We start from the raw sequence: 25,685 nt of genomic DNA, 5'->3' as shown, positions 1-25,685 counted from the left end.
TTTCAGGTAATCAGCGCCGAATTTATGCGAAGCGCAGAATTTAAGAGAAACGCTTTTAGGTTTTGTGTTAAAGCATGTGGTATACAGTTTAATAGTAAGTTTATAGAGCTAATATTTAGTCAAGTATTTAAAATTAATGAAGGTTTCTATTTTAAATTGTTTAGTAAGATAACGAAGTTGTTAGCTTTTTTCATAAATTTGATTAGTTAAGAAACTATTTCTTCATACGTCTTTAGCATAATGCGTTGCGGATGAATACAACTGACGTCACAACTGACGTCACAACTGACGTCACAACTTGACTTCTTGTATCGGCTTGTCCGTCATTAAGTTTAAGTTAGTCAGTGTTCAGGATATTTTTTATGTTTTAGCTAAGTTGAGAGTTTAAGCCAAGTCAAAAGCGTCCTTAGGACGAAGCCATCTTTTTCTTTAACAAATCGAGTAAAGTAGATTATTTTATTATTATTAGTATTTAAAATTTTATAGTGTATATGGTGTTGTTGATGTTGCCACCACTTTCCAAAAATGTTGCTACTACTTTCCAACGATGTTGCTACCACTTTCCGACGATGTTGCTACCACTTTCCAACGATGTTGTTACCACTTTCCGACGATGTTGCTACCAGTTTCCGACGATGTTGCTACCACTTTCGATTTCTGCTGCTACTACTTTCCGACAATTCCTGATGATGTTGCTACCACTTTTCTGACGATGTTGCTACCACTTTTCTGACGATGTTGCTACCAATTTCTGACGATGTTGCTACCGCTTTCCAATAATGTTACTACCACTTTCTGATGATGTTGCCACCACTTTCAAATAATGCCGTTACCACTTTTCGATGATGTTGCTACCACTTTACGATAATACCACTAACACATTACGATAATACCACTACCACCTCTTTCTGTTGTCGATATTATTTATGTTTTTATCCTTATTTTTACGTGTTCTTTTTTGTCAATATTATTTATGTTTTAGCCATATTTTCACATATTCTTTTCCGTTGTCGATATGATTTATGTTTTTAGCCCTTTTTTTCGTATTTTTTTTCTGTTGTCAATATTATTTATGTTTTTACCAATGTTTTTTCGTAATCTGCTTTGTTGTCGGGGCGCTAGAAACTGTTGGAAAGAAACAGATGGAAACGAAATAAATGGAAAGAAACAGATGGAACGGAAACAAATGGAAACGAAATAGATGGAAACGAAACAAATGGAAACGAAACAAATGGAAACGAAATAAATGGAAACGAAACAAATGGAAACGAAACAAATGGAACGGAAATAGTTGGAACGGAAACAATTGGAACGGAAACAAATGGATCGGATTTTAATGAAGTGGAACTCTTTGACGGATAACTTTTTGGCGGAAAAAAAAATTAACGGAAACAAATGGAAAAAAACTAACGAACCGGAAACAAATGGAACGGATCTTGATTAAGCGGATTTTTTCGACAAATAGTAGTTTAACGGTAAAAAGCTAATGGAACGGATCCCAATTAACCAAAACAATTATACTTTAAGCTATAATTTTTATTAATTTAAATTCCTATACTTACCCTAATTTTATAATAAACTTATTCTATTATCCTACTTGCCTGTCAAACAACTTAACTGTGTTTAAAATCGGCTTTTATAAAATTCTTTCAATTTGTTTCCATTTAAAAAAAATCCGCCTTAAAATTGATCCGTCAAAATCCGCTTTTTTGAAATCCGTTCCAACTGTTTCCGTTCCATTTGTTCCCGTTCCATTTGTTTCCTTTCCATTTGTTTCCTTTTCAATTGTTTCGTTTCCATTTGATTAGTTTCCATTTGTTTCGTTTCCATTTGTTTCGTTTCCATTTGTTTCCTTTCCATTTATTTCCTTTCCATTTATATCAGTTCCAACAATTTCTTTCCAATAGATTCGGCGTCCCCTCGTTGTCGATATTATTTATGTTTTTAGCCTTACTTTCACGTATTCTTTTTTGTTGTCGATATTATTCATGTTTTTAGCCTTATTTTCACGTATTCTTTTTTGTTGTTGATATTATTTATGTTTTTAGCTATATTTTTTTTATATTCTTTTCTGTTGTCGATATTATTTGTGTTCTTAGCCATATTTTTTTGTATTTCTTTCTGTTGTCGATATTTTTTATGTTTTTAGCCTTATTTTTATGTATTCTTTTCTGTTGTCGATATTATTTATGTTCTTAGACTTATTTTTTCGTATTTCTTTTTGTTTAATGTTGTGCTTAACAAGGGTAATGGGTAGGGTTTTTTTCCTTTCTACTGGTGATTTTAATTTTGTTATTATCTTGCATTGCAGGAATTTGTTCTGCCTATAAACATGAGGTTCGGTGCCCAAATTCCTAGAACTCATAAAGTTTCGTAACGCAACGTTACTTGTAGTGTGAACAGGCCTTAACAGCCAAAAATTTTCGACCGCACGATGCCAGTAGTAAGCTAACTAGCTTTCGTATTTTAACAAAACGTTTGCACATGCGCGAACCCGTCTCACAAAGTTTCCAATTATCGACAGTACGGATATTATAGAGAAAGATTTGCGGTCGGGTCGCGCTTTTTATTTTTTGTTCAAACAGTCGATTAAAAACGAGTTCTTTGTAAATAGCTTAGGCTAATTATTTTTAGTAATGTATTGATGCTAAAAGGAATGGAGATGTAGAAAGAGACAATTTCCATGACTTTCAAAACCAAATTAAAGACGACAATTCGTCAGCTAGTAGCTGTTATATGTGTATGCACAGGTAAGGAATTTACTATAAAACCGCTAACCATTAATGTAATTGCAACCGGATTTGAAACAAATCATTGACAATAGGTACACAGTTGTTATGGCAATTGAAAGATATAACAAATTACACGAACACTAGGTAGTAAATAAAAAGCAAAATTTCGGAAAACGCATTTACTGACTTTATTATAGCGTTAACCTTATGGTCTAATGGTTAGACGGTTACATAACAAAATAAGAAAAGTAAGGTGATTTATTGAAAAGTGTGGCTGTCTTACTTTACAGACATAGTTGGTGGACAATATATATTGTTAAATTGTTAAATTTTGCTTTATATGAAAAAATCAAACAATTTTATTATCTGAGTTTTATACCTATTGTTTTAAAAACATTTACACAAATAAATGATTATGTGAGATATTTAAACTTTAGTATTAGGTTTCTTTAAATAATGTTAATCCATATTTATTAATAACTTATGGAAATTATGCATAAATGCAGCAAATCAAAATCATTGGTTGTTGGTAAAATTATTTAGTACACGAAAGCATAATTTTTTTGTTTACATTTGAATGCAAAATAATTGAAACATCCTAAAAAAACAGGTCGTGTTCAACAATATTTAAATTTTATCTGTTTTGTATAATTTTAATAACGCTGCATTAGCTGCATTAAAGCGTTGTTTCTTTAATTTAACAATTTCTGTTGACTATTTTTTTGTTAAGGTAAAATGTTAAAAATAATGATTTAAAAATTTTGTTGTACAAAATCCTATTTTTCTACAGAAAGTGATATTAATTTTTTGACATTTCTTTTAAAATACTTGTTAGCTGGCTGTATTTTAGTATAAGCTATTACAACAAAAATTAAATAAAGTTAGGTTAAATATATTTATATTTCAAGAATTAGCAAAATATTAAATCAGTAAAATTATTGTGGGTACTCTTGCCATTTAACAACTCTTTGTCTTTTGCAGATTTTCACACTAGTTTATTTTAAATGGGTTAATAACAATAAAATTACTATTTTTATATATATATCATTTACCATTTCTGGTTTAGTTGTTTTTTTTCTTGTTATCATTTATCCACTTTGTCTTTTAAATCATATATATAATTCCAGATATCTATGCATCTAAAAATGCTACCAACATCTGCTACAAATGTTGCATGCAATTTATTAAACAAAACTGACAAAATTATGTCAGTTAGGGGACTTTTGTAAACATATTGTTGTAGACCGGTGGTTTCCTAGTTTTAAACATTTTAATGGAGTCAAATTTTATTTTCATTGAATTTGGCATATTCAGCATATTTTCATTGAACTAATATTTATATACCATATGTATGAAAATGGTTTAAAGTTTATACAGGTGTAACCACTAAGAAAAGTTTCAAAAAATTTTGTAGTTAACAGATATATGTATGTTTAGTTTATCTACTGATATATAATATTATGTGACATTGATATATTTAACCTGTTGTTTAAATTATCAATGATTTGGTTGTGTATTTTAAAGCATACAAGTGCTTTAAAAGTGGTTGTTACTTGCATTGTGATTATAATTTAGTGCTGCTAGTCCAGGCTATTAGCTATAATACCCAATTGTCCTATTCACCCGAAATATACTAACTATAATATAAACATATCTTATAATTTTACAATAACACTTTATATAAATCTACAATACTAACTTTAGTGATGTATTTTAAATGCTTTTGGGGCAGTTATAATATTATAGTTGTCTTTAGTATTTTATTATTGTGTATGTGATAAATAGATAAAGTAGATTTAAAGATCACATTTGATTTGGATTTTCTTTGTTGTAAAAGTACCACCAAACCCCTGTTGTGAGTTCTTTGTCAATTTTATTATGAGCACAGCGGTAATTTTAGGGACTGTTCATAAGTTAAGGATTTAAAAGTTTAATAACAAAAATGTTTTATTAAATTTCCATTCTAAATTTGAAATTAAAATATTAAAAAAATATAGTATTTTCCCATTCTAATATTATATTATATATATAGCCTAACATTATTTTACCGACTCTACCACACTTTGCTCCATTCTATAAATACACCACAACTGCTATAACGCAATGTTCAACTCCATTATGTTTGTGTATCTAAGTGGTTAATGTTGTATGATTACGCAAAGGGTTGAGGTTGGCAAAACCAAAACCATTGAACACATATAGCTCGGCGCTTCAACCACAAGCGCGCGTTCAGTTTGCGTATCGTTGTAAACAGCTATGTGGTCTACGTAGTAGTATGGGCTTGCGGGATTGTTATGGTCTTGGTAAGGCGCATTAGTGGTAGTTTATTCTTAGAACGAATTCTTCTCAATTACGGTTAACAACAGTGTGAAAATATAAGAGCGCCGATTTAGAGAACTTCGCAAATTGAATAGTTTTCCGCGAAATTAATTCAAAGGGCGTATGGTTTGATTTTTTTTAGTAAAAATGCAACAAACCCGGTTGACACTGTAATTTCCTGGCATTGTAAAGTCGTCGGCATTTTTTAAACGGTATAAAAATCCATGTTATACAACCTAAATTATGATTAAACTCAAGTGACAATTAGAGCATTTACTAACTATATCGTTATTAATCAAAAAAGTGACCTAAACTCTGTTTACACATACTTGATTACAGTAATTAAAATCTGAAATTTAACTAGCAAACAGCCAATTTTTTTGCTTTGACTTGAAAGTTGTTTGTCCATAAAGTTATGTTAAATATCCTGCCACGCCTAACTTAAACATTCTGTTTACCTAAATAAACTGCAAAAGAACACCATTCTAGGAATGTTGTACATTTACCGACATTATTATTTTTAACGATTCATTTTGTTAAACACACTTAATTTTTTTATATCAATTCCTTCTATATGCTTAAATTAAATGCGGGGTTTTAAAAACAATAGACCGAAGGCTTAAGGTAAGTTGTTGAAAAAAACTACATTTAATCCTTTTCTTTGAAAAGTAGACTTAAATACTCAATCTTCAAAATGTTATTAATGTTGCTATTTAAATGCTTTACACAAAATATAAACATCACGTTTTAGCGTTTGTTTCAAATTTATATCAAGATCTCTGTTTAACAATTATTTTATTCTTCAAGATAAATTGAATCTGCAACTTTGTGGTGTAAGTTATGTGGTTTTATCAATTATTTTACAATCTTATATGTGGGTTGGTAAAGTATCGTTTAAGAGTCTTCATAAATTTGCATGCCAATTAATTTATGTGAACTTTAAATTAAACCATTCCCAATCAGAGATGTTATTCTAATTTTAGTCAGTGGGGCGTCCTGTGCCTTTGTCGGTTGTATTCTTTGTTTGTTTAGCTCACTCATTATTGTAGTGGCTTCGATCTATCGGAGAAAGCTTTTGTTTTCGGACACGGATAGAGTTAGAATTTAATCCAATTCTTTCCCGTTTACGGAAATAAATTACTTTCTCAGCTCATTCATAATTGATGGGCTGCAGGCCACATACTTGCTCTTGGTTCGCCTATATCACTTAATCGTTGCAATGCCTACCGTGACGCTTTGAATCCCCCACGGGCTTTGGCCTAAGACCTTCTCCGGCTCGTTTCTTTTAAGCCCAGTGCTCGTTAATGACATGTAGGCGACAAATTGCGCTTCTTTTTCGTTTTCGTGCTGTTGTGTTTTTGCAAACTTGGTTTTCGACTAATTTAGATGCCAGATGGCATGCTGTATTTATGCATGCATTTTATATAGACAACACCATTTCAATCGGTTATGGGCCATGACTTCGTATTTTTCGTTTCGCTACACGCGGGCTTTTTTACGTGTTGTTATTCTGTTTTAAAGCGAGAGAGGCGCAAATACTATAATGTACCCTCGTGTTACTTTTCTCTGGAAATATTGTCGACGATTTCGATTTGTTATGACGATAACATTTTGGATTCCACCTGTCGATTTTTACCTATTACCTTATTTAATATTGGTCAGCTATTTTGTAGTAAGCACTTATGCTAGAAACTATTAATTACATTATAACAGTTCTATTTTAAAAAAGGTTATAGCAAAATAAAAACACTACTAAACTTTAGCCTACCACTAATTTTCTAAATATTTTTAAAGGCCCATAGTATTAGGTAAACAAACGGTAAAATATATGTTTAATTTTACAGGTATAACGGTGGTATTGGCTGACGAAAAAGTATTCGTCGAGCCGTTGCAAGATCTTCACTTTGTCACGCAGCCAACCTCGAACATTCATGTCTTCGAAGGCCAATCGGTGCTAAGTCCGTGCTCCGGCTCAACTTTCGATTCCCAGACCAACTGGGTTCGGAAGAATGATCTTAATATTGACTCTACCTACAAAAGACATCAACAATTGCCCGTTGGCGCCGCGGGGACCGGTACCGCGTCCGGTCCCGACTCCGGGTCTGTACCAAACCCTCAGCGCTCACCCACATACCTGCCTCAGTCCTCGCCGATTTTGCGAGCCCCGCTTTTAAGCTCCTCATCGAATGCGCGCGACCTCAATAATGTTGAAAATATACCTCATTCTGCAAACACTCCGAGTTCAAGGAGCAACGAACCTCAGTATTTACCCAGCAATGGACCTATGGTCCTCAGGAACGGATCGCTTTATATTTCCGACTCAAAACCGGATCATTCCGGTTGGTACCAGTGTACAATTTCATCCAACCGACAACGCCTCATTAGCAATATTATAAAGATCACAGTAACACGTAAGTAGAAAATAATTTATAAAAATGGTATTTGAGTAGATTGTAAATTTTAATTAACCAGTAATTTATAACGTTAAGTAGATAAAAGTCAGTGTCTTATTTTACATTTTTTTTTGTTATTCTAATGCTATTTAAGCAAAATACTTCATTATTGTTTTCCGTGTAACATTTTTTTTTCTTTATTTAACAAACATAGTAGTAGTAATGGTAGCACGTGTTTGCAATATTTCTTAAAACACTTTTGTAAATTATTTTTAAAATGGAGTGTAAATGACCATAGGCTTAATACTGGTTTGCGACAAAAATTTCCAGGGAACGAACGGAAGTTTCTTATTACAAAATACTTTCTAGGAAATTGTTTTTACTTCGCTGTTATTATACGGACTACATTCGCGTATTGGGCAGTAAACAACATCTCCATTTCCCACTTTAATAACCCGATAAGAAGGAATCTTAACGCTTTGTGTTTGGTTCTTACTGGCCATATGTTTTGGATTTAGAAATTATTACTCATACATTGTTAAAACAGCGTAAAATGTTTCTTTCACCAAATTTTTTTCGCTTTGGCATTGTTAGGCTATTGTCCATGAGACCATAACCTTTTAAATAAAAACCAAAATTTAATGTAAAAAATCCAATTCTGGGCTTTTATTTTTATTAAAGTCAGATACATTGAAACTCCTAATGTGTTACAATTGTTGTTAAAAAAAGCTCATTGTACGTGCGTAGTGATGGCCCGTCCATCGTCTGGGGAATTGGCCAAATTCGGTTTCCGGTAAGCCTAAGTGCGCATGGCCCCACGCTGTATTTCTTGGTCACATGCACTAGTATAGGAACGAACCGATCGTCTGGTCATTGGTCAAGGTAGCATCTCGGTTGACCAATTAAAGATACAAGATTGCTTGTCGCGCTTGTCACGGCAAGTTACTTTGTATCGACTTTATTGCTGGACCCCGATTTTTTGCGCTGTCGTTATTTTCTGTGATTTTTAGATCTTAATCGTTTGCTAATGTTGCAAAAACGTCAATTTATTTGTAAAAAATGTTTTATTTTTTTTTGCTATTGTCATTCGATAAAGTTAATCAAAACCTAATATTTAGTGTTATGGGAAAGATGGTGCGATAGTTCAGATAAAATCTAAATTCGCGGCTGTTTAAGATGGTACGTCAAAAAATGCGATGCGAAAAGTTGCTCAAACTTTCTGTTTTTCGCGTAAACAGAATTCCGTAAGTTTGCGACAACATTATAACGATGATGCTTGAAAGTCACGTTACAAACATTTCGCTCGGTCCCGCTCTTGTTTTTCCGCTTGCTTTTATTAAATAGAGATAAGTCGATGGGCCCCGATACTGGACTACGTAAAACCACTTGTTTAAAGAGAGAGATGCCTGTTTCTCTTTTTGTGGCGAGAACGGAGGCTTTGTTTTTTTCCGCGATCGCTAGGAAATGCCGAATCGAGCTGCGCGGCCTTCGATCTGTTTACCTTAACAAGGGCGCATAGCTTTTTGCGCAATAAGTTGAAAGAAACACTGCGGTTCTCTCTCCATTTGCGCAGTTGTCCATCTGCCGTAGCTTTAGCTCGGCCATTAAATGCGCTTAAAAGATCGTACGGTTTTGCCTTAGCGCGCTTCGCTGCCCTTTCCTCAACCAAAAATTGGTCAGCGAGGACCGCGTGACGTCACGTCGCCTTTTAGCTTGAAGAATTTTGTGACGGATCGCATCGTGGCTCAAAAACACGCGATTCGCTCGTCTGCTCTGCAAAGAGAGAAGGCATGGAAAGAGCACTCTGTTTTATTTAAGGCGCTTGGTCATTTCGACGAGGTTATAAATACCTTTCTACCGATAAGCCTGTTTCTTTCTAAGGCGATTCGGATTAGTAGTTTTCCTGCAATATCCTGCGAATTGTAACGTGATCCGACTTTTCCAATCGTTGTTTTTCGAAGCCATTGTCCGGTCGGGCAAATAAAATAAGACGACAACATAGACCTAATCGCTGGCAGTGTATGTGCGCGCTCGAGTTCTGAATACTTTAGTGCGTGTGCGTTTAAGTGGCCTGCGGAGGATTTTGACTCTTTCTTACGCTTGGCTAAGTTTTATAGTGCTTTCAGTAGGATAATGGCCTGGTCATTTATGGGCGAACAAACCGATTTTATGAAACTAATTTGTGACATTTTGCCGAATTCCTATGCTGTTCAAACGAACCTACAATTATCCAAAAATCGCAAGGACAAATTTTCATCGCTTGGTAGAATAGACATTTGCTTTGTAAAAAAAGCTCAAATATTAAAAAACACTTCAATAAAAACATTCTTAAATTCATCGAATTTGCCATAAAAATTTTCGAACTGGTATTGGCATTCATTTTAACTATTTTGTCGAATTACCATTTGTTAACAACATTGGCAAAAGTATTAACCAATTTTTAAATACATAAATATTCCCCAAGAAAAGTAAATTTACATCAACGTTTTTATTTTAAAAAAACTAAATAATCTGAGTTTTAAGGCAAAGGTTAAAATTTATAAATTTTATATTTTAATCACAAAAAGTCAAAAAATAAATATTAAATTTATAATAGGTAAGTTTTAATAAATAACAATAAAATAAAAAATCGTACAGTGACACTGAAAAATGTGGCTCATATAAAAAGGTTTCTTTTTGAGAAAACTCATTCTTAATGACCCTTGATCCTTTGTTGTTTCTACTTTACAGGATTTCACAACAATTTAAATCATTTCACAGCATTATATAAACTCAGTAAAGTATTTAACCCTAAATCGAAACTGACATAATTATTTGCCACAATTGATTTTAAGAAATATGCTGTCAAAGTATAAGTAAAACAACCTTAAAAAAGTATATGGCAAAAAATTAGCTTATAAACCCACATTTAAAAAATAAAAACCAACAATTTATAAAAAAAATACTGAATAATAAAATTTTATATGGTATTAATATCGATTTACCAAATAGAATCTATAACACAACTTATTACACTGTCACAGAAGTTTTGCCAACAATTTTTAGGATTTTAAACATTTTCGATAATAAATATACTTTAAATAAATGTTTTTTCTTAGCTTATCCTGTTAACAGTATTCCTGCAAACTTGTACCCTCAACACGGAAGTACAATTGAGCTGCAATGTTTATCCAAACCTCATGTCCCAGCTAGCTATGTCTGGACAAAAAATGCAATCGAACTACCTCTATCTCATAGGTATTTTTATCGAAAAAAATTGAAAAAACATGATTTCAGTTTTTGGTGATAACCTATTTAAAGCATGACATAAAATTATATTTATTTTTTAACAGCTTGTCCTTCTTACCTTTTGGTGTTTTGCAATTATACAACATATCCGATAAAGACGCTGGGCAATATATGTGCCAAACTACATGGCTTAATACTGGTGTTAATTCGACAATTACTACCATACTTCATGTTACTACACCAGGTAGATAGATTATGTTTAATAAAGTTGTGAACTTTTTATTTTAGGAATTAAATATTTTAATTTTTTTTGTAAAATTGTGTAAATTTTTAGTTTATCATTTTAAAAGAAAAGCAACATTTTTTAAGAACTATTTTGTAATTTTCAACTTTTATAATTTTTAAAAATCAATTGTATTACACACTGTAAATCAACTGTAAATTATTACTTAAAAAATTTTTAAAATTGATTTTTGTAGAATTAGGTGACAAGCAAACTGAACAAATAACTTGGATAAATATACCTCAAGATACAACTGTATTAGCTGGCAATACTGTGGTCCTTAAATGCTTAGCACAAACATCTAACTCAATTGTAAACTATTCCTGGTCAAGAAAAGGTAAAGTTGTTGTTTTTAAAATTTATTTTCATTTCACGATTATTTTTTTTATATATAAATAAAACTATTTTTAAACTGTTTTTTCATTAAATTTGGTGCAAATTTAAAACAGTTTCAACTTTTACCTAAAAATCTATTGCAGTTTTATTATAGTTATATTAAAACTTTAGCTGTAATTTCGATTTTAAATATTTATTGTTTGTTATTTTTTAGATGGTGAAGCATTATGTAGCAACAATTGTACATCGAAAATAATTAATGGGAATTTATATTTGTTTAATACTACACTTCTTGATGATGCTGAATATGTTTGCACTGTTAATATCCTTGCACAACCTTTTCATAAATCTGCAAAAGTTACTTTTCAAAGTAAATATAAAAGTTAAACAAGTATTTATTTTTCCTGGTAAAAAAACTCAGGAAGTTCTATTTTTCGTCCCGAATAAATTTTTCCTAAATTACTTTTAACAAAATTAACTTAGTAATTTCCTCTTATTTTATTATCAATTATTAGGTGTAATAGGTTATACATAATTCAGTTACAACATTAACTTTTTAAAGTGGATAAAATAACAAATAACATATATTTATAATATTTTATTGAAAATTTAAAGTATATTCATTTAAAATTTTGAATAGGTTTATTAAAAATTTGTTTGTCAATTTCTAAACAAAATTTTGTAACAGGTTTACCAGAAATTTCAGTCAGTTTTAAGGAAATAAATTCAAATTTAGCTCAAAATATAGCTGTAACTTGCACTGCTACAGGAGTACCTCAAACTTTTGTGGATTGGTATAGAGACGGAGGTAAATAAAAAAAAAAATTCGAAAAATGTCATAAAAAATGATTTATATCTCAAAACTGGTTTATATAGTTTTAATATGTCTCTTGGTTAAGCATAATATTTATTTAACATGTTGTATGTTAATGGTCATTAATTTTGCTTGGTTAAACATTAACATTATGTCAATATCAAAAAAAAGATTTAAAAAATCGCCACTGTAGTAAAAGACCTAATATCTTATGCCAATTATTTTAAGTAATTCAAATATATAAACTATTAGATAAATTAGGGCCATTTTTTGGTTGTTTTTGAATGTTAAGTACCTATACTTAAAATAATACATTATTAAACAGCAACATTTTAAATATTTTATTAACTGTAAAAAACTATAAAAAATACCCTTTACTTTCTATTTTCTATTTTCCTTTACTTTTCTATTTAAAAATCATATTTATTTATTCTAATTATTTTATAATTTAAATTTTTGCAGTTAAACTTAAAGAAAGTGAAGGTAAAATAAAAGTGAGGAGGCATGGGAAAAATTTGGAGCTTAAAATAATTCATTTTAGTGTTGAGAACAGAGGAAAATATCAATGTTTCGCTCAAAATAAGTTGGGCACCGCTGTTCAGACTGTCAACTTTAACTTTCCTGCTGGTAAACTACATTTAATTTAAATATTAATTTTGTGAAATAATAAAAATTTTAAACATAGTTAAAATTTAGGAATAAATAATAAAGTGCCTGCCTAGCTAAAATTTAGGAATAAATAATAAAGATAATTTAGATATATTAAAGTTAAACTTTAAATGTATTATAATTTAGAAAACATTTGTTACAATGTTTCTTTACCACAAAACCAGAAGTGATTGATGTTTTTAACCACTTGATACTAATAAACCCATTTGCCCTCATATGCCTTAACTTTAATTTGATTTGTTTTTCCATCTTTACTATTTCTTGATTAAAATTTTTTTAAATTTATTTTTTCAGGTGAATATTATGTTGGTCCTCAGAATGTTTCCATTGTAAAAGTTGATGATACTGATGTTACATTAAGATGGTCAGCAGGAGTTCGACCGAATTCAACTTTCTATCTTGTTTTATATCAGAACTCTAGTGGTATGTGCTATAAATTATACTGAAGACGCATTCGATTTAAGTTTTACTACAAAAAGTATAAAAACAAAAAATTTTAAACAACACCATACTTGTAATACAAACAGTGTCTAAAGCTTATGTTTTTTTATTGGCTTCTCATGCAAAAATGTATTACAACAAATGAAGAAAAATATTATTAAACGAAATTTATAAAATATAAACTTCTATATTTATTATTTTCAGGGTATTTTAAACACCAAGCCTTTCAAAGTGAATGCAAGAAAAATTGGTGTTCTACAACTATTAAACATCTATCACCTTATACTAGATATAGTATATCTATTCAAACATACTTACCTGTTATAAATACGATAAAGCCAATACTCTCATTGGAAACTAAGCCTTTAATATTTCGAACAGATGAATGTAGTAAGTAATATTTTGCTATAAAAGGACCTAAAGTTAGTTTTTATAACAAAGTTTTTATAACAAAATATAGTTTTTGGATAAATGGTGTTCAGTTTTGGTAATATTAGTTGGTATTTTGAGTTCTTACAATTAAAAAAACAATTTTTGTTAAAAACCACCTTTTTTAAATTAAACAATAAGGTGTACCCTTCGATTTTTCTAGACAAATTTCCTTTTTTTTTTAAATGTTAAGTTTTTTTAATTAAACTATGCTGTTAAAAAATGTGATTCATAAAAAAATACCAAAAACTCTTATGCCCTTTTTCTCTGTAATTAAAAATTGATGATAATCTTTTAAATGAATGTAGTAAAACCTTTAAGAAAAACGAACATTGAACAAAACAAAATAAGTTTAGGCTTGTAGTCATTTGCTAATCTTGTTTTTCATTATTTTTTTTACAAAATAAAATTTTAAAAACATTAACTTAAATTTAAAAAAAGTCCAAAAATAAGCAAAAATGAAATAAAAAATTTAAAATATAAGTATTACTAAAATGGAAAAAGTTACAAAATTTTTTCAATTTTCATGTATATATGCTCTTTATCGCAACCTAGTAACAATTTTTTTAATTCTTTAGTTCCTTCAAAGCAAGTAAATCCAGCTACCATCAAGACATATGAATTATGTTTAAAACAAACCAGTGTGCTACTTTATTGGAATCCTTTACCTTCTTCTGAAAGTTGTGGAAGGATTTTGTATTACAAGGTAATGTAATAAGTGTAATATTTTTAATTTAACATGCTTGGAAATAGTTTATACTTAAAAAACACGTTATATTAGACAAGGGTTCACGTTTAAAAAAGTTGGAAAAAACTTTTTTTTTTAAGTTTAATTATGATAATTTGTATTTACAAGAATTTTAGTATATTTAAATGCAGTAAATTGTATTCTCATATAGTTTATATTAATTTTTCTTTTATATTTTAGGTTATGTATGGGCCAGCCAATACAGATCAATCTATAGAAGTCCGTGTTACAAACGAAATGAAGGAAAATCAATTTGTTTTTACTAAACTGGATAACTTAATTCCGGACACTTTTTATGCGGTTCAAATACTGGCAGCAACAAGAAAAGGGGTAGTTTCTCTCGATTCTTTTGAATCTTTTGAGGGTTATTCTTTTGATACTCTGAAAATTGGGGAAAATAAAAGCTGTAGTGCAGGTAGACATCATTTAAAAATTATTTTTGTTATTTTTTATCAACATTTTTTTTATTTATGTTTTGGTAACTAACTAAGTTGAAAAAATGACCTGAAATCTATAACTTAAAATTAAACTTTAAGTTTTTGGATACCAATGTTAAAAAGTTAAATTAATTAGTTTTATTTTAAAAATAAAAAGGATTAAAATGCTGTGCTATAAATAAACTGTTTACTTATGAGATAAAAAAAAACAGTTTTTTTACAGTTGTTTTAGATTAAGAAAAATTATTTTACTTTACTATGAGTATTTTTATATTTTTTAGATGCCAATAATTTTGTAATAAATGCAAAATTTGTGAACAAAGCACTTGGAATAACTTGGGATTTAAATTCTCCTTTTCTAAACATGTCATTCAATGTTTTGCTATATGATATAAACAATGTTATTCTTTATAATACGTCTTTAACAATGAAAAAAACAATGCTTATTGAAAATTTAGGTAAGTTTTGTATTTTCAAACAGTTTTTTTTTGTTGCTATTTTTTGCTCTTTTACTAAACTTGTTAAATAGTATTAATTTTTTTTTTTTAAAAACAACTAAATTATGCTTAAGGCTTCGGATTAAAACTAACATTGTTAAAATTAGGATTTTTTTGAACATAATTTATTTTTGATTTTTTATTCAGATGTTACTGAAATGTATGGTATAAGAGTTTTGGTTTATTCAAATGGAGATATAACATGTCTTAATTCAACCACAGCTGTTTTTCCAGGAAGTAAGATTATACACAATTTAAATTTTAATAAATCATGTAGACTATATGCAAAATAAATTAACATATGGTATACAGATAAATGTTAACAAAAAATTTTAACAAACTTAAACCCCTGAGTGACATCAGTTACTCCGACCCAGTCTCGAGTTGCCTGTGGCAGGGATATTATAGATTATAATTGCCTGATAATTATGCTGCTGATTAAGTGCTGGAGTTCGTACCGTTTATAGTGCCTTACTCAAGGGCGCTACAGTATAAGATCAGTGGGTATTAAACCCACTACCTCAAGTGTGGTGTAGCAAGTGTTTTTACCACTACACCACGCTGCCGGTATTAAACTGCCCTTGAGTAAGGCGCTATTAACGGTATAAACTATAATATCCCAAACCGCCTAAGCCAGCTTGAGACTTGGTCGGGGTAAATGATGTTACTCTATGTTTAGGACGTAAAGTCGACCTTTCTATATCGAGGATAAATATATATCTAAAAAATATATATAAATTAACAGAATTTGTCCATTAAAAAAATACATTTTATTAAAAAATATTTATAAAAATGTTTTTTTTTAGGTTATTCCAATGAAAGTCTTCCTGAAATAACTTTTGCTGAGACTGTTGGGCAACATTCTATTAAAGTAGAATGGGTTTACGAACCAGAATGGTATTCCGATCAACCTGTACAATACTATATTGTACGTTATACCATACAAGATCAATCTTCTGCTCCTGCACAGTATATTAACAGGTAAATTATTTTACATTTAGTTATTTACTATAAGAAATTCAGTGATTTTTTTAAAAATTTTGACAAAATTGTATTGCTTTAAAATTATTGTTTTTTAAGCCATATTTTATCATTGTTATGCTGCTTGTTTTGTAAAAATGTCATTCTTTTTTTGTAGCACAACCACGTCCTTGCTACTCACTGGTTTAAAATTGTACTCGAAATATGAAATAGTTGTAAAAGCAGTTTTTAAAGCTGGACAGGTCAATGAAATAAGGGCAATGTCACCTTATAGTAAAGGTGTATCAAGAAGAACAAAAGGCGCTGGTAACTAATTTATTTTTATAAAATTAAATTTTTCTATTGCAGTTGAAGAAAAGCTTACAATCCGAACCCATAGTCGATTCTGGTTTTGTTTTTTGGCCAAATGCCTTTTAATGCGAAAGGACTTATTCGGTGCCATTTTCCTAGCCTATATAAAACCTACTAAGCTTTTTTATTTATTTAATCATGAATAAACTATAGGATTTTAGCCTAATTATATAATGGCATTGGTCAAAATAAATATAAAAATTATTTAAGATTTGTTAAAATTTTTTTTTTGTGTTTAATTTTTACAATTTATTTTTTTATAGCACCTTCGGGTCCACCAATATTAAAGGAAACAGGTTATGCTTCTTTTATACTTGTTTCTTGGACTCCACCTATTAAACCAAATGGAAAAATAACACAGTATATTGTTAAACAAGACAATCAAACAACTATAAAGAATTCTTCTGGTAATTTATTGTTATAATTTAAGTACAAATAGGTCTAAATAAAAATAAAAGGACTTTTACAAATGGCTTTAAAAATAACAACATGTCACGTATCTGCTTTGACATAGATTAAAAAAAACACATGATTATATGTTAACTCTCAATAAAAAAAAATGCGTAATACCTTTTAAATCATTATTTTCACTGTTTACTATAAAAAGTGGGTTTTTTTGTAAGTGGGCTACGTATGCCAAAAAAATAATATTTTTATTAAAATTAGATTTTTAAATGTTTATGTCAATTTTTTTTTAGATTTTTATGTTAACATCACCTGCATAAAACCTGGTGTTAATCACTTTGTAAGCGTGGCTGCTGTTAATAAATATGGAACTGGTAGTTTCTCTATGCGGACTTTTTTAACACCTCCACGAGAATTCAAATCATCATGTCCATTAGGTAATTTATTTTTTAAACTTTATCCATTAACTAACTACTCGTGTTTTATTTTTGTATTTTAAAATAACATTTTTCTTGTTTAGACAATATAGCTGCCGGTAATGCTACAACTACCCTGGCTACAGTTATTATTTCCCCAACAGACAACTCGATAGTGCTCTCAGTTATTTTAGGATGCTCTATTGTTATTTTCATGATTTTTCTTGCAGTTTTGATGATATGTTGTTGTTGTTGTACCAGGTATGTGTGGGACGTCGTTTAATTGGATTTGTCTTTTCATAGTCAATATTTTCATATGTTTTTTACCAGGAATTTTTGTAATATGATATGTGTATTGGCAATGGTAGTGGAAGCCTGGGTTATTGATATTGCTTTTTTAAATATTACTCACACATATAAAATATTACTCACACATATAAAAATTAAAATTTTGTAATGTTTTACTACATTTTTATGATTTTAACAGTTTGTAGTTGAAAACTTTTTTATTTATTTATTTTTTAATTTAGGAGGTTTGACACGATTAAGTGTTCTTGGTGTAAAAGATCAGCAAATAATCTAAAAAAATGCAACTCCAAACAAAATGGATCCAGGTACTTATTAATTTAAATTAAACATAGAATTTTAATTTAAAAAATATATGGAAAAATGATATCATTCCCAAATTTAATATATAAATGTTTTTTATTTAATTTAAAACTAAATTTTTTACTATAATTTTCTTGTTTTTGCTTAATGATTTTTTTGTTGTTTTTTTAAACAGAATGTACACCAACAATAGAGATTCTGGGATATGTTTGTCCCTTGATGTTCCACAAAATGGTGTAAGACCTAAACAACTTGATAAAAGACCATTGAAGAATGGTTCGATATTTAATGGTCATGTCACTGAACCACTTTTAAGTGAATTAAATGAAGTAAATGTAAGTTTATAATTAGTTTCCATAAATAAAGGTTTTTCGTAAAAGAATTTAAAAATTTTTAATAACATTTTAAAAGAATATTATTTATTTTTTTTTTGATTTAATTTTTTTTTAATATTTTGCAGCAAAATGGTTACCATCAAACTTATTTAAATGGAAATGGAGTAAATGGAGTTCAACATATGAATGGTTATCATCACAGACCTTCTATAACACAGTAATATTTAACTTCAAACATTATAGAAAAACCATTTTTTACACTTTTTTTTTAATTTGTGACTTTTTAAAACTTTATTTTTTTAGAAATTTAAAAAGAAGTAAAAGTGCAACACTACAGAAACAAGCAGATAGTGTTATCAGTATTTTATTTAACAAGGAGAAGGGGAAACTAATAAAACAAGGAGAGAGTAAACATGCTCACCAGGTATTTATTTACTAAACAATGATAACATAATCTATTTTGAGAACCACCAACTATTTTTAAATGATTGTAAAATACCCTATTTTGGGTAACTAGAAAATAACCATTTATTTAGTAAACCATTTCTTAAATAATAATAAAAGACCAGTTTTTTTAATAAAGAAGAATTACCATATTTCTGAAAATGACCATAAAATACTATTTTAAATGACCATACAATAACTATTTTTGCTAAATGACCATAAAATAACCATTTATTTTAAAAATGGCCATTAAATACCATTTTTTTTAATTACCAATTGAATAACTCTTTTTGTAAAATAACTATAAAATAACCATTTATTTTAAAATGGCCATTAAATACCATTTTTTTTAATTACCAATTGAATAACTATTTTTTTATAGAATGGTATATTATTGTCGGTCCCTATACCTCGACATATGTACGACTACCTCTCACCTTCTAAAACCACTTCAGAACTTGATTCGGATCCAATAGGTACATATAAAAATTAAATTTTTACACTTCTTTTTTGTATACAAACCTTGTGTGAAGTATTTATAAAAGGCAAATTAATCTGCAAGGAGTTTTTTAAACTTTGTTACTGTACTATATAAAAATATTTTCTGTGTTTGTAAAAATTTTGTGTTTTTGCTTTTAATTAGAAGCAGGATCGTCGATGTCATCAAGTATGAATTGTTCCAATCAGGAATCTCCGTCCACCTCAAACTCAAAGTCTTTAGGTAAAAATTAAACCTAATTGTTGTTTTAATTATATTTTTCATATTTATTTTTGTAGTTTATTGTTTACGATTTTTTTTTTAAATCCTAAAAATTTAGAGAAAATTTGCGAAGATGAACCCCTTCTTGAAAAAACATTTCCCCTGTCGCCACCTAACGGGATAAACAAATACCATCAACACGTGTTCACGCCTTGTCATGGTGACGTTAATGACCATGCGACCAATCAAAAGCGGCCGTTAGGCAACGGGGTCCGCCCCTTGAATAGTTCAACGTCGTCCAATACGTCGGATTACTCGTCAGAGTCGCCGAATGCGAGCGACGAAAAATTATTTTCGGGCGATTTCTCGTCGTCCCCGTCCAAGCTCGTAGAGGAAATGACGTCATTGTGGAGCGACAAATACGGCGGGTTCAAGATCGACGTGTGACCACAGGACCTCTATACTCCATTTTTCTTTTAGCACTGTTTCGAAGTTCTCTTTTTTTTGTACGCGTTAGATAACTCCAACATCGGATTTTTCGTCATCGGAAATTTTTAGGATTTTTAATGATTAAAAATAAGAAGAATATGTTCCATGATTCTATGTTTCTTTTCCACGAAGTTTCAAGCTAAAGTTCAAACTGTTAAAGTTTCATCTAACATCGTGCTATACACACATTGTCCCTTTTTAAACATTATTTGGGAGGGGGTGCATCAAAATTTAAAATTTTTTTTTTTAGGTGAAATAACAAAACTTACGATTTTGATATTTTCCCTCCACATTTCTTTTTCGTTCATTTAAAACAATATAACCCACAAAACCTCGCCTGTTATTTTTCCATGACCTCAATCTATTTTAATTGACAACAAATTTTTTCCACTCGCGTTTTTTTTTGTCGTTTTTTTTTCTCGTAGTAGATTTGTTTTGGTGATATTTTTTTTGTATTCGACACACACTAGTACCTCAAATTCTTTTTATTCTTATTCTAATTATCGACACTTTTTAATCTCGCATATTGTGTTTTTTTTTTCGCTGTTTACGTATATGCTACCTGCGCTCCAATTATATCGGCAATACGTCACATATCGGTTACGACATTGACTTAAAAACACGCAATTAGGTTACAACCCTTAATTTAAAACTGCGTAATATATTTTTTAACAAATTTATCCGCTGTAGCGTTTTTTCGATCGCACATTTAAAAATTACGACGATTTTAGGAGAATTTTTGGAGCTGGCGCGTGACTTTATTATTTTCCACCGGGACAAGCTGCAAGATGGCGCTAACAATTTAATTTTTCTCACGTGGGAATATGCAGTTCCGTATTTGCGATGTTATTTTGTTGCCGCAAATCTACCTCGTTTTCTCTCTGTGTGTGTGTTTTAATCGAATTTTACGATACCACTCCGTATTTTGTTCTGGTTTTCTACAAGACTAAAGTTGTTTCTTTGTTGTTGTTAATCATGTTCTCTCTATTTCGACTTGTTAAAACTTTGAAGTCGTTTCTAGCCGTTTTTTTTTTATTAATGACGTTGTCTTGAATCTTATATTTCTATTATGTATAATCTACCTCAAACATCTGTGTTTGCTGGGTACTCGTTTGCTGCGTGCGGTGACTTATAAGTACATTTGTAGTGCGCAAATACCAAACATTTTAGCTGGCCTTTTTTTGCCAGCGAAGTTATCACTTTAAGGCAGTCCGCCAACTGGGTCGATATTGTCTTAAAAATGATGTTGTTTTTTTATTTTTGTACATAGCTTCGCTTTTTCTGTCATTTCTCAGGTACTTTTCGCTAGATAAAGGGTATAACGTAACGTCGTTGCACTCGCACTGCTTATAATTAAAAGACAGGAAAAAGTACTTTTCCCGACGAAAGAAAAACACACTTTACGATTATTAGGTCGTTTACCGAATTTAGCATACCTCTTATAATTTACCCGCTAATCTCAAACCACCGAAAAACTCCCCCAACTGACTGGTACATTTTAATAAATTTGAATTCATGATTTCGTATAAAACACGTGTTATATATCCACTATACTGATTACGCGACTTAACATATAGTTAAATCTACCTCTCATTCATTCTGATTTATGATTTCACCGAATATCAACAAGACTAGCCATCTGCTAATCCGACTGCAACGCCCTCAATTTCCCCATAACAAAAGACGACTTGACTTTTTTTACCGCTTGTCTCTCCTTGTACATATCTTTCGTCTTGTGGCCGCTTCGTCCCGGTCGCTTCGTACCCAACAAAACGTTGTAATCTGCTCTAGATTGATATACAGTTATTGCGACTTCCACTTTTTGGAATATACCTCAATTTTTTTACGTATCTTATTTTTCCATTCAATTTCGTATACCTCTGCGAATAAAGTAACAATGGCATTTTGTTGTGATATTTTGCTTTTTATTTTGTGAAAAAAAAGAGTCAACTGTTGTTTATTTCGAGGTTTTTTTGTTCATTTTTTTTTCAATAATATAAAAGCTTTTAAATTTGATTGAACTGAACAAATAAGCAACCAAGAAATTCAATTTACGTAAAGTTATACCTATAAAACAGTTCGTTTTTTTGTGCTTAATTAAGGTCTGCTTTTTAAATAATCTAATTTTTTATTAAAATTCTAGGATCTATAAAACGTATTTGTTAGTTTAAATTTAATCCTTTAAAGTAATGTTGTGATCTGATATTAACAATTAAATAATGTTTTGTTGGGCAATTATCTAAATAGTCTGGTAACAATTATCAGGTAGACTTTGCTAGTTACCTCTAAAAAAAATTGTTGTTCAGCACCACATGATTTGGCCCCATTTTAGATAGCAGGTAAACAATAACATATTTACGCTAAAGGTGTCAGCTGCTAGCCTTGAAAAAAAGAGGTAAGTGTTACATAAAAAAAGGGTACCAGTTTATTCAAATCTATAGCTATTTGTTAAATTAATATAAACAATTAGATTTTGTTTTAAAATAGGAACCTTTGGCAAGATCGTTGTACAATAGAGAAGTTCAAAATTGTTTTAGTAACTTCAGGTTTGAGAACAGCAAACTTTTATTAATAAACATTTTAAAAATCATTAAGATTTTTCGGTTTTACGTAACATGAATTCAACAAATTTATTGCACTCAAAATTCCAAGGTAAGAGCAAGTATTCAGTTTTCAAAGCCTAATATTATGCGAGCCTATGTTATATATCTTTGTTTAGTAATACATCATTTATATTACCCAAATTAAATATTATTTGTTTTTAAACCAGGACTAGAGAAAGAAATTATGATTTTTGATATCGCTGCACCAATCGTCGTGTACATCGTTGTTATCATAAGTCTGTTGGCGGTTATCTTTTGGATTACTTACAACTGTTATTATAGAAGTGAGCTGTGTGTACCAAGGAATAAATCATATCATTATAATAACAGGTAAAACTTAAAACTAATACCTTTACATTCGTTATAATACTTATCTGTCAAAAGCTTAGTAATTTTATTTAATTTGTTACAGCGATTCGGAAAAAGAATGGTTAATCAAAAAAGGAACGGCGGCGAACAAAATAAATGATAATTCAAATCTAAATGTTGTTTAAGTTTTTTATTTTTGTATGATGATGTTTTTGTAATAAAATAAACACACTATGATATTGTATTTTTTAACTAAAAACTAATAGCCCACTGTTAGTTGTACAAAAAAATATTGAATACGTGCATCTTGCCACGATTTTGATGAAAAATATATGGCAGCATTTGGCTAAATTTTGCAGTATTTAACGAGTAAAATTGTCTAATAAACACTTTCATACCTTTATTTACAAATCAAAAAAAAGAATAAGTTTTGCAACCTCTATGCACAACAATTTGTGCTATTTATTTGTCATAACGGGTCGTTGAACCTGTTTCTGACTTGTAAATGTTATTGAAATTTTAAACCAATCTGCGTCGTAAAACCATAAGGTCATAATCTCGTTTGATCACATATTTTGACATAAATAAACAACGAACAAGGTTAACTTTGTCTTTCTCTGTATTAGCGACATGTTTGTACTAATTAAATTTACTTTTTAATAGCCTCATAAATAAGCCATTCACCACGCAATAATTACATTAACGACACTCGTAAATGCAAGCTTTTTGGTAAAACAACGGCCTAAGCAAACTCAGAAAGTAGTAAAATGTCGAAATTGTTATTTGGATATCTTGAAGTTTTAGTGGTAGGCAGTTAAACAATGTAATTTACTGGTAAACCTGTTTGTGTGCTTAATTATTTAGGCGTCCCGTGCCTAAGCCTGGATTTGTTTTGACATAAATGACTGACACTAAACATGTCAAATAAAAGTCGTAAGCGAGTGATTTAATTTCTTTATTAAAACAACAATAAGGTTAGTTGGAAATTGTATAAAAATATTTAAATTAACTAAACATGTGACAAAGTTTCGATAGACCCACGTGCTATATTTTTATACACCTATATTTATTAAGATATAAATTAACATTTTTTTGATGTTAATTTATTAATTTTTGCTTATTAAATCATAAATCAAATAATTTTTATGACAATTAACACCTATATTATATACTTTCAGTTTTAAGTTATATTTTTCTATATTATATAAATAAATACAATTTATTGTTTGACCATAAAATTTTTTTAAATTATTGCGCTTAAATATACCAGTTAATTGACCTTACTAAATGTAGAAATGTTTTAAAAGATATTTGGGCAACGTTTTGATAATCAAATTTGGTCATTTGTTTTATGTTTATGCTTGCCTTAATTATTTTGCCTAAATCTTAAACCATATTTTAAGAAGGCAAAACTGCACTTGTTTTTTTTTCTCTTTAGTTAACAAAAAAGTTGTTGAATTTGGTTTTGTGTTGTAAAGCTATACATAACTGTATTTAATACAAGATAAATTATATTTTAACCTTTTAAATATTAATACTATTAGATAGTTTAAGTTTATAATGTTTTGCTAATGTTTATTTAAATGGAAATAAATAACGAAAAAGAATTATGGGATATAGCTTACACAACATCAAGATGGAAAGTTGAGGTAAGCAAATTATATATTTATTAGTGTGTTGTGTACAAAAATAGTTCTGTTTCTTTACTTAAAAAACAATTAAAATTTTTGACTCAATATATCAAAAAAAACTTAATTGCTTTATTCATTCTGTTTGAAGTTTGATATATTAACATTAAAATTAGTTTTTGTTTACTATTTTATTATCAGTTTATTATTTATGGCTATTTGCGCCATTAGCAAACAAATTGCTAATTGAATTAAAGGACGTACATAATATAATATACAGTTTCCCGGTAACTGGGTGGGCCTATATATCATGATTGCCTGAACACACAAATGAAATAAGGCGATTTGTAGCGGATTCGTTGAAAAAATTTCATTAAATCATATCTTGCCCATTTCAAATCAAAATTTAAGTTTAATTAAATTTTTCGAAAAAAATAAAACAATTTTTAGGTAAAAAATGTGTTTTCGAATGTCAATCATCTACTATATATAGTCCTATACAACCTTTATATACTATATAGGGTATTTGTTTTTTCTTGTTAAAGCGCATAAATATAGAAATGACTCTAGATTAGATTTATTTATTAGAATGCAAACACTTTGATTTTAATATTTAGCTCCAATCAGCTTTTATAAATATCAGAACGAAAGCCGCAGTGTCACTCTGTTTCATTGTTTGCTTACCAGAAAATCATTATGAGATCATAAACTGTTTATTGTGATGTAATAATATCAAGTGATTTACGGTTTTGTGGTCACGTGACATATTATGTTGGAATAAAACGAAGGAATTTTTGTTCGCCGTTTGCAGATAGTTACCTTAGAAAGTAAGGTAAGCCTTTTAGGAATATTGCAGAAAATATTTAATTTTTAAACCATTAAACAGAAAATATATTAGAGAATAAACTTTATCCAAATTGATTTTAACAAGGTTAATTAAACAGAACCTTAGTCTAGAGATTTACCTGAGTTGTTAATTTTATTTAAAGCAAGGTGTATTATTACACCAAATTTTAAACGCTTGCATTAACTTTTAAAAGAGTTCAAAATTAAAAAAAGAAAATTTTTACAAGTTTTAACAACACAATA

The 25,685-nt window shown here is 29.6% G+C and overlaps 1 protein-coding gene across 1 annotated transcript; it reads left to right on the top strand.

Moving 5' to 3' along the window:
- The first annotated feature begins 2,613 nt into the window (after window positions 1-2,613).
- LOC145741993 (protogenin B-like) lies at window positions 2,614-21,952 on the top strand. The gene is made up of 26 exons (XM_082559717.1): window positions 2,614-2,750; window positions 6,896-7,462; window positions 10,543-10,681; window positions 10,777-10,916; window positions 11,152-11,292; window positions 11,506-11,661; window positions 11,980-12,099; window positions 12,568-12,732; window positions 13,069-13,197; window positions 13,420-13,605; window positions 14,223-14,350; window positions 14,573-14,807; window positions 15,111-15,287; window positions 15,474-15,563; window positions 16,133-16,307; window positions 16,465-16,613; window positions 16,922-17,065; window positions 17,357-17,500; window positions 17,584-17,740; window positions 18,010-18,093; window positions 18,264-18,423; window positions 18,549-18,640; window positions 18,727-18,847; window positions 19,250-19,343; window positions 19,511-19,588; window positions 19,686-21,952. Exons 1-26 carry the CDS (start codon window positions 2,684-2,686, stop codon window positions 20,012-20,014), a joined length of 4,167 nt encoding a protein of 1,388 aa, XP_082415843.1. The 5' UTR covers window positions 2,614-2,683; the 3' UTR covers window positions 20,015-21,952.
- The last annotated feature ends 3,733 nt before the right edge of the window (window positions 21,953-25,685 follow it).

Source organism: Corella eumyota, chromosome 2 (genome assembly GCF_963082875.1).
Source record: "Corella eumyota chromosome 2, kaCorEumy4.1, whole genome shotgun sequence".
NCBI classification, from domain to species: domain Eukaryota; kingdom Metazoa; phylum Chordata; class Ascidiacea; order Phlebobranchia; family Corellidae; genus Corella; species Corella eumyota.
Note: the sequence above shows the minus strand (reverse complement) of the source record. Positions and strands in the feature narration are given on the sequence as shown.

Excerpts from the sequence above, each read along its gene's own strand:
- LOC145741993 (XM_082559717.1), top strand. The coding sequence starts at position 2,684 with ATGACTTTCAAAACCAAATTAAAGACGACAATTCGTCAGCTAGTAGCT. Across the intron at positions 13,198-13,419 it reads TTTATATCAGAACTCTAGTG|GGTATTTTAAACACCAAGCC; the intron begins GTATGTGCTATA and ends TATTATTTTCAG. Across the intron at positions 14,351-14,572 it reads GAAGGATTTTGTATTACAAG|GTTATGTATGGGCCAGCCAA; the intron begins GTAATGTAATAA and ends TTTATATTTTAG.